At 37.5% G+C, this 16232-nt stretch overlaps 1 protein-coding gene across 1 annotated transcript in view; it reads left to right on the top strand.

The window, feature by feature from the left end:
* The window catches only part of LOC129273453 (huntingtin-like), a 57031-nt gene that overhangs the window by 10847 nt on the left and 29952 nt on the right, over nt 1-16232 (top strand). Inside the window, exons 10-25 of the mRNA XM_064107303.1 lie at nt 511-1050; nt 1486-1707; nt 2370-2534; nt 3068-3162; nt 3768-3907; nt 4224-4284; nt 5106-5206; nt 5837-6104; nt 6624-6796; nt 7168-7328; nt 7930-8150; nt 9078-9207; nt 13430-13548; nt 14417-14524; nt 15429-15506; nt 15891-16111. Coding sequence (XP_063963373.1) covers nt 511-1050; nt 1486-1707; nt 2370-2534; nt 3068-3162; nt 3768-3907; nt 4224-4284; nt 5106-5206; nt 5837-6104; nt 6624-6796; nt 7168-7328; nt 7930-8150; nt 9078-9207; nt 13430-13548; nt 14417-14524; nt 15429-15506; nt 15891-16111 — 2803 coding nt within the window. The remainder of the gene's footprint in view (nt 1-510; nt 1051-1485; nt 1708-2369; nt 2535-3067; nt 3163-3767; nt 3908-4223; nt 4285-5105; nt 5207-5836; nt 6105-6623; nt 6797-7167; nt 7329-7929; nt 8151-9077; nt 9208-13429; nt 13549-14416; nt 14525-15428; nt 15507-15890; nt 16112-16232) is intronic.

Genomic DNA, 16232 nt, shown 5'->3' with positions numbered 1-16232 from the left:
GTGCTCTTTAGATGTCAGTTTTGGTAAACTTTAATAGCCCCACATCTATTCTTTCAAGGGAAATCCCAAGTTATAGTTCAAGAGATTTAGTTGATATTCAGTTCAATTTAAAAATGTTCAATTAAAAAATGTTAATCATGTTAAAATTCTATATTTATTAACTGTAGTCTACTCGTAATCTCTTCCCATTCTACTCTCTGACATTCTTCCTTTGTATACATTTCTCTCTGAATCCCATTCCCTATATTATACATTGATATACGTTGTTTTTTTTATACTATGTTTGTATACTGAAATTTTATTATATACAATTTCATTTAATTCAGCCTTTGGCTGCTAATTGAATTTGATCATAATAAATACCATTTATCTATCTAATTGGTAAGTTCCTGTAGTGATATGCAGTAAAGAGCAGAAGTCTAGATTAAGAGGCATATTTTTTTAAAGATTTAGATGGATGAAGTTAATGTTGTCTTGCACATTGGATATACATGTATTGATTTCTCACAGAAGCGGAAGTAGGTAGCACTTTCACATCCGACTCAGGACTCGATGAAGACCAGTACTCTACGTCAGCACCGTCAGAGACCTCATCTTCCGGTCTCGCGACCACGCCCACCTCTACCCCGTATTCCTCCACCAGTCTAGAATCCATCCCCTCCTCTCTCTACTCCGCCACTCGGTCAGACCGCACCTCTAGGGATCTCTCCGCTTTTGGTGACCAAAGCAGCGCCAGTCTTGCCGATCTCGAACCTGAGAGCTCGGAGCTCATTGTAGACGATGGAACGTCGGATTATTCGAACATGGCAATCGGTGGTGAGGAGGACAACACGGGTGATGTCGGCAGGATAGAGGGTGGGATGGAGAATGGTGGAGAAGCCGTAGAGCAAGCGGTTGAAGCAAGTGATTATGCTGCTACAACGCCCTCTAGTGATGAGATCTTGGATAGTCCAGGGGATACAAATGACATCAGTCCTATACGAGAGAGAACTGCCACCATAGATGAAGGCTCTCCTGATGTAGAAATGAAGTTTAGAGCTGGAGATATTGGTGAGTTGATGCAAGTTTAGGGTTCAAAGCTAAACATGAGAAGTTGGAGCCTTTAAACTCAAGGATAATTGTTATGATATCACCAGAAATCTAGAGAAAGTGAGTTTTTGCATATTTTAAGCAAGGCAAAAGTTTTGAAGTGATGAAAAAAGCTTAAAATTAGGCCTGAGTCTAACCGGTTGGTCCACTGGTGCCGACCTAAGGCTTCCTGTCACTGATGCATTTTTATGCATACTAGTAGACCAATAAAATAAAAGAAAAAGATTATAAATTCACAATGTCAAAGGTTTTGACACTTGACAAGTTTAAGAGCTTTTTTCCAAAAGTTTTGTAAGATATTAGTTTTCACTCAATCAGGTGGGACCATAATTGGGGATGTCTTAGTCTGCACAAAGCAAATGCAATCCTTATCATTCATGTTATCATTCATATCAGGATCGTATACGGATGAGGACTTGCCACTGCGTCATCTTCTACGTCTACTCTCCAGCTCTTTCTTGCTGACCGGCTATCAGGGGTCACTTATACCTGACCGCAAGGCAAGGGTCAGTGTCAAGGTATTGGCCATGGGCTGTGCTAGTCATATCATTGGCATGTACCCAAGACTCTTCTTTGACCATCTCTTCAAAGGAACAGAACAGGGAGTGAAAGTAGAGGGTGAGTGAAATATATATAGGGTTTTATATATTATGTACATGGGCTACGAAACCTCATACTTATAAAAAGTTCAATCAGGGGCCTATTGCAAAAGCTTTGTATTTAATTGCAACTCTCAGCATCAAATGCATGTCCCAACTGTATGCTTCAGATTGGCTGAAAAGCACATTGCTTTTTATTGTATAAGATGTGTTTTATTGCTTTTTATTTCTGCCATGGGCCCCAGGAGATGAAAACAATTATAGTCGTCATTAATCTATGATTCTTCTCTTTGAAATAAAATAATGGCTGTATTTTAAGTTGTGATTTTGAGAGGAGCTAGATTATCTAGTCATGCACATGAATAAAAATATTATTAGGGTTGTATGATAAATTAATAAGATGATTGTAATATGTGTTGTGCATTAAAATTATTAACAGATATCAATCTATTTTGAAAGGCATAAAATCCAAATGGTATTATTTTATTATTGTATCAAAATCTTGAAAGCAACATTGAAGGAAAATATAAGTAAATTAAACTGAATTAAAAAAGAAATGAACAAATAAATGCAATAAAAAAATGAATTATTAATTTAATTGAAGACAAATGTATTATCTAATAATTGAATTAATTGATAATTTGGTAATTCAACAAATCAATCAATTATCTTGATTGACAGATGAGCAATACATCCGTGACCTTCTCCTGTATGTGGGTCACTCAGACCCCCAGCTGAGAGGACAAACCTTGATGCTGATTGGTCAACTGTTACATGCCTCTCTGATTGAATCCAACTACCAGTATTCTGATTGGTGCTGGCAGATATGTGGAGAAACCAATACAGGTAAGCCAGTATTGTAAGAATGGAATTGAATGAAAAGGAGGGGGGGTTCTCACAAAGATGTTTAAGTAATTAATTACTTTATGCGTGACTGAAATATGATAAGACAAATGGGTCGCTCAATCACATTAATAACACGTATTGAAATATACACAGCCCTGTTGCATAAAATGACTATAGGAAACTCTGCCTAAGTCAAATCTCATATGACCACAGTAATCTTTTCGACTTGGGCAAAATTCAACTTGCGGAAGATAAATAACACATATCTGGCATAATTTAGTCTCAGTATTGCTTTGACTTGAATGTATGCAATTATTTGACCTATAGAAGGTTGATTTTTGTAAAGTTGACTGTACTATGGTATTTTAGTAGTCTAATGGTAAGTGCCATGAATTCAGATCTCAACAGTCAACAAAAAGGAAATACTCAACGGAAGTTATCATTGGATGGTGAAGTTGTCATGGTAGTTACTGTTATGTCAAGTAACATGATATGTATTAAGTTTCTGAACACTATTTTGTTCTTCTTTTCAGATCCAGTAAGCATTGAGTATCTTGTGTCCCTGCTCTCTTCAGCTGTCTCTGATGATTCTTCTGTCACTGCAAGAAGTATATGTCAAGCTTCCAAGGTATGTATAATCATCATCATCTTCACCACCATCATTATCGTCATTATCATGGTCAGCTTCATCATCACCATCATCATCACCATCATTATCGTCATTATCATCTTCATCATCATCATCAACAACAACATCGATATCATCTAGGACCTTCATCATTATTAATAATTATCATCACCATTATCATTATTATCACCACCATCGTCATCACCACTACCATTTTCATATTTATAATAAACAGTTCTTGTCTATCGCACATCGCATTATGATGCAATGTCTCTTAGCTGAAGGAATTGGATTTTATTGCTTTGGCATTACAGTACACAAGCACTTCATGCAATTGATTCCTGCCTGATACTCATTTACCTCACCTGGCTTGAGTGCAGAACAATGTGGATGAATTTCTTGCTCAAGGAAATTACGCAATGGTTGGGATTTGAACCTACAATCCTGTTTCAATGTCTGGAGACTAATCCTCTGGACCACAATGCTTTAAATAATTCCATCCTTTTAAGTCTTCCTAATTCTTTGGTTCATTTGAAAGCATTGAAATTTTACAAGTAAGAACTCATTTCAGTGAACTATACTATGTACTTTACATCTTTGTACAGCTGTGCCTTCAAGAGCTATGCAGAAGTTGTCATGGCAGCCTAGGCCTGACGTTGACCTATGACCTATTGAAATTAACCAGCACAACCTATTGGTTGGTACAAGTGGAGTTGCTGGAATTGATCAGTGGATTTGACTTCAAGTAAGTGATGATAAGTAGAAGCTGTTTGTAGATGTATAGTCTAGTGCCACTGCTCTATGTTTATGCTTGAGTTTGCATATTTGAGATGCTTATCGACCAAACACAAGCTTTTCACTATTCTATAGTCCTAAGAACGATAGCCTTTCAAAATATATGTAATTATATAGAAAAAAAATTATTAATATCAATAAAAAGTTTTATCTTTATTAGGTTTTCTCATTCTCTTAAATTTTTTTTTTTTTTGTCCCTTCCTTATCACTTTTTTTTATTTGTCTTCTATCTTCTTTCTCATTTATTGTCTTTGATTCCCCTACAGATTGCTTCACTATCTTGAGTCAAGGAAAGTGGAAGAATTGAGGAGGGGATATACATTTATGGTGAGATATATGAGTGCAATCTGTGATTCATGAGTGGATGAATGGAAGCAATCAAGACATATGTATGAGTGCAATGTATCATGATGTGTAGAGGCAATTAAAGCAGTGGAGAGCTAGAGCTAGCAACATTTCATCACATCTTAACCTGTTTGCTACATGAACTGGGTGTTCCTTGTACATATGCAATTGACAATTCAGTGCTGTAGCCTTAACCAAAAATTAAGGCCACGGCCGGGCATCAAGGCTCTACAGCACCGGTATTTAATGTTTTAAGAATGATTCCAACCTTTGTTTCGGAGTAGATATATACCTAAGTTTTCCCAAATGGGTGATGTCACATGCGGGGGGTGGGGGACCTGCGGCTTACAGAGTTTTGTTTCAGTATTTGTCCACTCTTAATATACTCTGTACTCTTGACTGGATGTGTTACATCTACAACCTTAGAAAAACCACTTCAAGAACAGAGTTGCACAAAAGTTTGGGGATACAATCTATAGTTTTCTGATGTTCTGTACATGAACAATAACTAAATCTGTAAGATAATTGGTAGGCCTTTATTAAGAAACAGCATTAAATTACTGACAATCTGTCAAATTCAGATTTTCATAAGAATCAATCAGTGAAAATTAAATGCAATAGTCAGGACACCTTTTAAGATGGAATGCTAGAATGATAGTGCGATATGATTCATATTCTTAAAACCAAGTTTTTGACAGGCTTTAAAATTACTTCCTGAAAGCATGTTACCATGATGCTGTGTGCTGTATACAAATTGAACATCATTATTCAATTCATGGTTGCTTTTTTTTCCATTAATACAGAGGGAAGATATACAAAGGGTCGTCCTAGAGGAGGTTGTATTCAAGCTCTTAGGAAGCGAAGATGGCAGAGTCAGAACTGCTGCTGGAGATGCACTCTCCAAGTAAGTCAAGGGCCCGCCACTCACATTCGCCTTTTAGTCCTTAGTTCTGCTATTTCTATAATTCTATTGATATTTTTCTTCTGAAACTATTTGTGTGCTGATTTTCATTAAAGAAGACAAATAAAGGTTATCATTTCAACATTTGACAATCACAAGAAGGTTTTCTCTTTCCTTCAGATGCCATGTTAAAATCTGAAAGTTTACAAGTATTTTATTGACCATGGCCTGTATTCTGAAGTCAGGTTTAACTTAGACCATGGTCTAAATTAGTGCTAAAATTATGGGAAGCCAAATATGTCAAAATTATGTTTTCATTGAATACTTCTAATGTTCACTGTGCTCTTTCCTAATTTTTTTATGGTGAAGACAACTATCTTATTCACCCTTCCCAGACAATTACGAATTATTTGAGACTAAAATGAGCCGATAATTCAACCTCTACTGTTACAGAATTGTGCCACAACTGGCTTCCCATAGTTAAATCACAACTTTAAACCAGAGTTTAAATTAAACCCGACTTCAGAATACGGGCCCATGAATTTATGTCCACTATGAATCAATATTCACAGGAAATGGTCTTTCAACAAGATAGGATTTAATACTTTGATTAATGCATTTCTCTACGTGTAGACTTGTACCAAAGCTGTTCTATCCAGTGGACCAACCCCACCAGGAATCCATCTCATCCCTAGCCAAGACCCAAGTCACTCGGTACCTGGACCCTGTGATGAGGGACCTCCAGCCCTACACACCTGCCATCACGTCCACCATGGATAACCTACCAGTATTTCACAGCAGAGCTCCAGAGGGAGGGTGCACATTCTCTGAATCTGCCCTCTCTAGAATGGTGGCTGTTCTCTTTGATGTAATGAGTAATACCATGTCAAGATATAGCACTGTGAGTTGTATTCTTAGTTTTCTCTATTCTACTTTGTACCACACGGGGTACTTAAAGCTTCATATTAATGTTACGATTATCTATACAACTGTAATATATTCCTTGTGCTCACTACTCTTTTATCTGCTCATCACTGCAGGGACTTCTCAACTCATCTACTATGCTGCTCCAAGTCATCATATTCATCTGGTTTTCACTCCTTTTTAGGACTTTACCTTTATCATGAAAGATAATTTTCAATGTCACCTTTCTCTTCTTGCCTTTCAATACCCATCTCTTATCACTTAACCATCCAACTATCTTTTTCAGGACTAAGTACGTCTCCGTAAGCCTCCTCTACATTCTTAGAAGAGATGAGATGGGGCAATATGCAAATTTCAATCGTATCATTACTTTAATTTGATATTTGACACATATTGAATATTCATATAAAATACAAACGTCAGTTGTCAGTGAAGTTGTAGAGGATTGCTGTGTCACAAATACATAACATATATTTTGTTTGGTTTCCAAATACAGTATGGCTGTGTACGTGCCCTCGCCCGACTATCGGGCAGTTTTCCAGTGACAGTCCACCCCAGTGCTTGGGGATGTTCACAGAACCTTTCATCTTTGTCTCGCTCTCATGAAGGATCTCATCCTAAGCTACAGAGACAGAGTAGTCTTACATACAAAGGAGGTTCAGGAACGAGGTTAGTGAGATGTAATCAATTGGTTGATTTATTTTAAATCTAAATCATTTTGCAAATGGGTGACTGATCACCCTGGTCTGAGGGATGCTCCCAGAATTTGAAATACCCCTACTCACCATAAAGAGGCAGAGTAATTATCTGGTGTTTCCTACCTATCTGGAACAGTTCAAAGCTTCACTCAAGAATATTATTCTCAGCCATGCATTCAAAGGCATACATTTTAAGAGTCAGCACCATTGAAAGATTTTTAACACATACAGTATATGGTGCTATACAAATACTATCAAGATCGCTTCCCTTTCAAACCCATAGACCCCAAACTAGTTTTATTCACCAGGATATTATATCTGTTCCCATATTTTTCCCTGCAGTATTGGAAGCACAGGCAGTGGAGCGAGCGCTGAGGAGTTGGCTGGAGGGACTGGATGTGGGAGTCTACCAATGGTTGTATCTCTCCTCACATCCTCAGTGTGTATGCTAGACCTCGCAGCCCAACATGACATGCTGCAGCTGGCTACCAATCTACTGCTAGGTGAGGATGTAAATGATAATATTCCACTTTTATCTAGTGCTTCATCACATTGCTTATCACATTGGAATGACCTGTATTTTACAGATATCTCATTACTTATGTCATTTGATTCTTGTTTGCCTACATATTGCGAATACACAATCTCCAGTTCTCTGGGGAGTATTCTAGCAGTGAGCAGTCGGGTATCCATTTAAGATCTGGGTTGAGAATGGCAATTTGTAGATATATGTTGGGATTTGAACAAGTGAAAGTTGGAACTGCTACACTGTGACACTTCCACTATGCATATGTATGAAATTATGTGTGATAATATCTAATTCAAAAAGTAATACACTTTTTAGCTTTCCAATCACTTGTGTTGTAATTAATGTTCATGATCATTGTCGAGTTATTATCTATTTACATGTAAATATAATGTATTTTAGGATAATCTTAATCAGAATATTTCATGAGCTAATCAGAATATTGTATAGGTTTATTTCAATTCTGCATGCAGATGGTTATGTACTTTGTTCACTCAGATGTGACTTAAACCTGCCAAAGTCTCTAGAAGACACATTTCAGAATGGTTATAGTTTAGATGTACCCTGACCTTTAACAGGTGCTGCGGCCAACTCACTCAAGGGCAGCTCCTCCAAGAAGACCGCATCTCCTGCCACCTCCCCATCCCAGGAGGCAGAAGGGAGCGGAGAGACCTGGCAGTGCCTCAACAATCGGCTCCTGGTCCCCATCGTGGAGCAGGTCCTGCTCCATGTCACGCGGCTCGTCAGTATCTTCAGTCATGTGATTGATAACCACCAACCAGGTCCAGCCAAGTCACAGGTATGAGGATCAAGTGAAATGTTGTTTTTAAAGACAGAATTTAATTCTGGTTGTGAATGGGCATTATAGAGGAAACTGTTCAAAATTGATAGTGATAGGCTTTATATAATGTACATGTACCTAGGAACTGGCAGGTTTCACAGAACTTGTTACAATAACAAATTTGTAATTATTATCTTTTAGTGATTTTGTTTTTGGCATACCAGGTGGAAATTGTTGTAATTTTAATATTCTACATGCTAATTATTATATATTTTTCAACTAGATGTGTAAAAGGTATTTGTCACATCAAGAGAATTTTAAATATCAGCATGAGATACAATATGAACATCCAGCAAAATAAGTTTATTGTATATCTTGATGGATCGAGGCAAATCACAGCATAATACTGTATGTGATGTGTTACATGGTTTGTGTTTGATTATATGCTTTTTGGAGAAATATTGAGTAACAGCTTTCTTTGAACAAAAGACATTCCGATAACAGTTTAAAGCTACTGAAATCCTACAATCTGATTGGCTGATAGTATATTTGTTAACGAAAGTTTGCGTTTGTTGTTATGTAATGGGACCCTTGTGTTTGCTATAATGCATTGAAATCATCAAAATTATAGCAAAAACAAGTTGATGCAATTCTTGTTAATGTCACATACCCTCACACAAATTGGCATACATGGGACTACGCCAGAATTTTCTGCCTGGCAGTTCCAGTCCTTATTTGGTCTAACTTGAATGTGAGGGCATTTGTATAATATCCTTCCTAAATATGAAGAAAAGAAATTGATAACTGAAAGATTATTTCCCTCTTTTCCACAATCTTCAAGACCATTCTCCTGCAGGAAATAAAACAAAAACAAATTACTGTATGTCACATCTGACATATTAGACATCTGTTAACTGTATGTACATGTTTATTTATCCCTAACAGACTGCACTTCCATCATTACCAGCTGGTCCTTCTCTTAGTCCCATCAAGAGGAAGAGTAAGATTGGGAGAGATAAAGATACACCAGACCAATCACCAGCAACCCCTCAGAATCCTAACAAACCAGCTTCAGGTAAAAGAACTTGATCATTCCCTAATCATACAATCCTAACCCATTCTAAGTCCCATCAAGAGGAAGAGACAAAGATACACCAGACCAATCACCAGCAACCCCTCAGGATCCTCACAAACCTACTCCAGGTAAAAGAACTTGATCATTCCCTAATCATACAATCCTAACCCATTCTAAGTCCCATCAAGAGGAAGAGACAAAGATACACCAGACCAATCACCAGCAACCCCTCAGGATCCTAACAAACCAACTCCAGGTAAAAGAACTTGATCATTCCCTAATCATACAATCCTAACCCATTCTTAGTCCCATCAAGAGGAAGAGACAAAGATACACCAAACCAATCACCAGCAACCCCTCAGAACCATAACTAACCAACTCCAGGTAAAAGAACTTGATCATTCCCTAATCACACAATCCTAACCCATTCTTAGTCCCATCAAGAGGAAGAGACAAAGATACACCAGACCAATCACCAGCAACCCCTCAGAACCCTAACAAACCAACTCCAGGTAATAGAACTTGACCATTCCCTAATCATACAATCCTAACCCATTCTTAGTCCCATCAAGAGGAAGAGACAAAGATACACCAAACCAATCACCATCAACCCCTCAGAACCCTAACAAACCAACTCCAGGTAAAAGAACTTGATCATTCCCTAATCATACAATCCTAACCCATTCTTAGTCCCATCAAGAGGAAGAGACAAAGATACACCAGTCCAATCACCCGCAACCCCTCAGATCCCTAACAAACCAACTCAAGGTAAAAGAACTTGATCATTCCCTAATCATACAATCCTAAACCCATTCTTAGTCCTATCAAAAGGAAGAGACAAAGTTACACCGGACCAATCACCAACAACCCCTCAGAACCCAAACAAACCAACTCCAGGTAAAAGAACTTGATCATTCCCTAATCATACAATCCTAACCCATTTTTAGTCCCATCAAGAGAAAGAGACAAAGATACACTAGACCAATCACCAGCAACCCCTCAGAACCATAACAAACCAACTCCAGGTAATAGAACTTGATCATTCCCTAATCATACAATCCTAAACCCATTCTTAGTCCCATCAAGAGGAAGAGACAAAGATACACCAGACCAATCACCAGCAACCCCTCAGAACCCTAACAAACCAACTCAAGGTAAAAGAACTTGATCATTCCCTAATCATACAATCCTAAACCCATTCTTAGTCCTATCAAAAGGAAGAGACAAAGTTACACCGGACCAATCACCAACAACCCCTCAGAACCCGAACAAACCAACTCCAGGTAAAAGAACTTGATCATTCCCTAATCATACAATCCTAACCCATTCTTAGTCCCATCAAGAGGAAGAGACAAAGATACACCAGTCCAATCACCCGCAACCCCTCAGATCCCTAACAAACCAACTCCAGGTAAAAGAACTTGATCATTCCCTAATCATACAATCCTAACACATTCTTAGTCCCATCAAGAGGAAGAGACAAAGATACACCAGACCAATCACCAGCAACCCCTCAGAACCCTAACAAACCAACTCAAGGTAAAAGAACTTGATCATTCCCTAATCATACAATCCTAAACCCATTCTTAGTCCTATCAAAAGGAAGAGACAAAGTTACACCGGACCAATCACCAACAACCCCTCAGAACCCGAACAAACCAACTCCAGGTAAAAGAACTTGATCATTCCCTAATCATACAATCCTAACCCATTCTTAGTCCCATCAAGAGGAAGAGACAAAGATACACCAGTCCAATCACCCGCAACCCCTCAGATCCCTAACAAACCAACTCCAGGTAAAAGAACTTGATCATTCCCTAATCATACAATCCTAACCCATTCTTAGTCCCATCAAGAGGAAGAGACAAAGATACACCAGACCAATCACCAGCAACCCCTCAGAACCCTAACAAACCAACTCAAGGTAAAAGAACTTGAGCATTCCCTAATCATACAATCCTAAACCCATTCTTAGTCCTATCAAAAGGAAGAGACAAAGTTACACCGGACCAATCACCAACAACCCCTCAGAACCCGAACAAACCAACTCCAGGTAAAAGAACTTGATCATTCCCTAATCATACAATCCTAACCCATTCTTAGTCCCATCAAGAGGAAGAGACAAAGATACACCAGTCCAATCACCCGCAACCCCTCAGATCCCTAACAAACCAACTCCAGGTAAAAGAACTTGATCATTCCCTAATCATACAATCCTAACCCATTCTTAGTCCCATCAAGAGGAAGAGACAAAGATACACCAGACTGATCACCAGCAACCCCTCAGAACCCTAACAAACCAACTCCAGGTAAAAGAACTTGATCATTCCCTAATCATACAATCCTAACCCGTTGTTAGTCCCATCAAGAGGAAGAGCAAAATGGGAAGAGACAAAGATACACCAGGGGCCCGTTGCAGAAAGAGTTGCAATCAATTGCAACTCTGAAAATCACGCGCAACTTGATTTTCAACCAATCAACAGCGCGCATTTGGGACTTGCAATTGATTTTTTGGCTTGCGTTTAAACGCAACTCTTTCTGCAACGGGCCCCTGACCAATCACCCGCAACCCCTCAGAACCCTAACAAACCAAAACCAGGTGGGTGTTTCATAAAGCTGTTCGTAAGTTAAGAGCGACTTTAAGAACGACTGGTGATCCTTTCTTGTGGTAAATGGTATATCATTGGCGATAGTTAAGCGCGTAAGAAATGTTCACCAGTCGTTCTTAAAGTCGCTCATATCTTACGAACAGCTTTATGAAACGGCCCCCAATTTTTGCGATATATCTGCTGCGCAAAATTTTTTGACCTCGCCGCTCACTGACTTTTTACTTTCAAGTCTCGCGCAAATTTTGAGACCAAATTTGTGACGCCCGGGTACGCGGTTACGACATTACGCAACATTATGTAAGTGCATGTCAGACCCGAAATTGCTCATAAACGTGATTTCATGTACAAATCCAATGCAAATTGTGTATTTGGCCAAAATTCATAAATGTATCATTATTTCTACTTTTAATGATCAAACTTAATTAATTTTGCCTTGTTTATGATTAGAATTAAGTCTGGAACGATTTCCATTGAAAAAACAATAAAAAACAAAAAGTGAAAAAATAAAGAAATACATAAGAAATTTAAAAAACAATAAAATTCATAAGAAATCAGTCTTGGTACCAGAATTTTTTTCATTCACAATTGTTAGGAATGCTATAAAGAATATTTTCACCAAAAAATAGCATTCTAGGAGCTTTATTTAGTGAATCAGAGCAAAAAGTATGATTTCATGAATAAATTAGCATAATTAATTCATATAAAATAAAAATATATGAATTCAGTGAAATTTACCAATGCAACTGCGTAGATTACGTCATTCTCTACCATCATGCAAATTTTCATTGTGATCGCGCAATCCACGGCTGAGATCTTAAGGGGGGGCCATAATGGCCCCCCCCCCCCCGGAATGACAAGAATCAGAATGCCCCGGGAGATTGAGGGTTAAATTACCATCCTAACTCTAAAAGTTTATGGATCTAGTTCATAAAACTTGGACATAAGAGTAATCAAGTATCACTGAACATCCTGTACGAGTTTCAGGTCACATGACCATGGTCAAAGGTCATTAAAGGTCAATGAACTTTGGCTGTGTTGGGGGTATTTGTTGAATTACCATCCTAACTCTGAAAGTTTATGGATCTAGTTCATAAAACTTGGGATATAAGAGTAATCAAGTATCACTGAACATCCCCTGTGAGTTTCAGGTCACAAAACCAAGTCAAAGGTCAGTTAAGGTCAATAAACTTAGGCCATGTTGGGGTAATTGTTGAAGTGCCATCATAACTTTGAAAGTTTATGGATAGAGTGAATGAAATGAGGACATGGGTGTAGTTGACAGTCTTAAGTCTCCGTTCAAATGTCATTTATGGTCAATGAACGTGGTATTATGTCATTATATGAATGATGTTTTTGTGAATGATTATTTTATAGTAGTTTTCAAAGTTAGCACTGCTGCTATATTAAATTGCATAATGCAGGCGAGACTGCCAGAGGCGTTCCACTTGTTAGAATTATGTTAATACATAAAAATCCCCCTTTCTTTCACCCTCTCACTTTACGCTCCCCTTATCCTATACTTTCTACTTTATATCATCTCTAACTCTAACCTTCCTCATCTTACCACTATCTTACTATGTTTCTATTCTCTTTATTCCACTGTCTCCTTCCAGATAAGTCTGATGCATCTGAGGAGAAGAAGTCCACCAAGTCAACCTATGGTTCATTCTATCAGCATGCCCACTACATGAGACTATATGAAGTATTAAGAGGAGCATATAAGAACTATAAGGTACTGTTCTCACCAGTTTTTTTCTTTTTTTTTTCTAGTGGTAGGATATTAATGGTGTGACTCTCTACTGAATTTATCAATTTTCTCACTATGTCTGCTGCTATGGACCACAATTACATGTATGTGTTAATACATTTATGAAAAATCTCAGCATTTTTCTTCTCTTTTTTTTGGAGGGGGGGAGATTATTGCCTATCTTGTGGGGTTTTGATTTATGTTGCTTGCTGGTCAGAATTTTTGAGAAGTAGAAGGTTCTGACCACTGTAGTGACAGAACTTGGCATCAACAAATTTCCTGTTCAGAAATTTGATCTCTCCTGGTCAAAACTTTTTGTTATCTACCAGCTTGTAACTATTTGTATGTCATGATGTAGGCAAAGAATGTTAATTAATTTTCTCTTGTAAGTAATATCACCAAAGATTTTCAAAAGAAACTGACAAGACTGCCACATCTCTTTCTCTTGCAGGTTGCTCTAACAGTTCCCATTAAAAAAAAGCACAGAAAATTTCATACTTTTTTAATATTCACATTAGAATAGTGCACCACCAGTCAGAAATAGAAATTAAGTATCTTTTTCAAGTACTAGTATTGTGAATATTTTTTTTTTTCAAATTTGTTACTCACATATATGTTCACATTCTTTATAAATCTATTCAGAGACCCCCAAAGAGTGATCTACCTATTCTTCAATTATTTGAATTTTGAATTTATATTGGAGCCTATTACCCAGGCTACCAAATATGATTATTGATGATATTTAAATGTGATATACAGGTGTTATCTTTTCCTTCAGATATTTCCTTAACCTTCAGCTCATAGAGTTACCATCAATTTCTATTTCCTTTGTCTTCGAATTTGTCATCTATAGGCTACATTAGAACTCACCAAACCTGACAAGTTTTGTCTCTTGCTAAAGATGTCATTATCATGCCTCAGTCAGCTACTAGAACTAGCTTCAATCACAGAAGTTGGTCATGTAAGTTCATTGTATCATTTGCTTATGCAGTTTTCTAAAAAAAAAAAAAGGCAATTACATGTAGATTTTAAAACAATCTTATCCCAATCTCATCCAACTTTTTGCCCCTTTGCTTAAAAGGGGCGGTAACTTTGTCATCCAATGGTAACTTCCATGGACTTCATGATTTTCATTGACTGTTGAGAATGGTTACCATGGAAATCACCATTGGATTGCAAAGTTACCATATTAGTAAATTTTATGCAGCAGGACCCAGCTTTGTTTTTGGTTATGGTGCAGTCACATTTCGCCTACAATGGCTGTCTTTTTGGACCAGCTAACTGTATGTTGTTAGTATAGAAATCCATAAACAGCTGTTTTGACACACCGTGCGAACATCGTAGGGGAAATGTGACTGCAGCATTGATCTACACCAAAGAATGAGATATATTCTTTAAGAAGATGTACGTATCCATGTGCATCATTCAAACACCAATGTGTTCATTCCACGAGATAACAATGCTGTTGTACTTCTAACATTAATGATAATTACTGGATTTATGGCACCTGTTCCAGAGGGTGCATAGTGCGACTACCATTACCCTAGTTTAAGCTCAAGCTGCTGTTTGCTTGGATTCAGTGTATCCAAGTCAGTGGACCCAAGGATTAATGATGCTAGGTGGGTGTTTCATAAAGCTGTTTGTAAGATACAAATGACTTTACGCATGACTGGTGACCCCTTCTTGTGCTAGATGATACATCCCTATGTCATTCATTTAGGACATAAGAACATGTTCCAGTCGTGTGTAAGTTGTGCGTAACTTTACGAACGGATTTATGAAACACTCACCTGGTACCCACTTTATCAGGTTGGTTGAGTGCAGTGTTAACATGAATGTATTTTTTCTTTTGTTTACTTCCTTAGTACGTTGAAGAAATTCTGGGCTACCTAAAGTCCTGTGTCACTATTGAACCCACGATGACCATATTGTGTGTTGAACAGGTATGTATTTTGGTGCTTTATGAGGGTACACATAATTTGTTGTGGGAATAATCAAGTTCTTGTTGATAACATTTTCCCAATATGTAATATTCTTAGTTGTTTGTTGCTGTATATGAATGTTTGTTTATTCATTTCACCAGAGAATGCTAGAAAATAGAGTAAAATGAAGGAAGAAAACAATAAATTATTTAATACAAAGTTAGCGAGAAAGAAAGATAGAAAGTCGTTTGTATATGCCTTAAATATATAATTTAATCTTCAGTATTATGAGATACAGTTATTATTCAACATATTTTTCAAATGTTCCTTTTACTCTATAATGCTCACTTTTGAATTGTGATGTTCAATTTTAATCTAAAATTTTATTTACAATCTTTTATCCAGCTGTTGAAGGCTTTATTCTTCACCAACATGGCAAGCACCCAAGAACTCTCCTCACCTCACCATGCCCGAAAGACGGGTAAAGCTGCCCGTCTGACCTCCAACATGAAACCTGGGCTATATCACGATTGCTTCATTGCACCATACACCCAGTATACTCAATGCCTGGCTTCAATGGGGCCTAAGCTTACCACTACACCAGATGCAGAGAATGAAAGCATTGGGTAAATTAATTCATTGTGATCTCTTTTAATTGAATAAAATCAACTTTTTTAGAAAATTCACAAATTTTTACAAACTTCAATGATATTAATTCATTCCAACATATCTCTTATAAAGTTTATT

This window comes from Lytechinus pictus, chromosome 12, assembly GCF_037042905.1.
Source record: "Lytechinus pictus isolate F3 Inbred chromosome 12, Lp3.0, whole genome shotgun sequence".
Lineage (NCBI taxonomy): Eukaryota > Metazoa > Echinodermata > Echinoidea > Temnopleuroida > Toxopneustidae > Lytechinus > Lytechinus pictus.
This window is presented reverse-complemented; position numbering and strand designations above follow the sequence as displayed.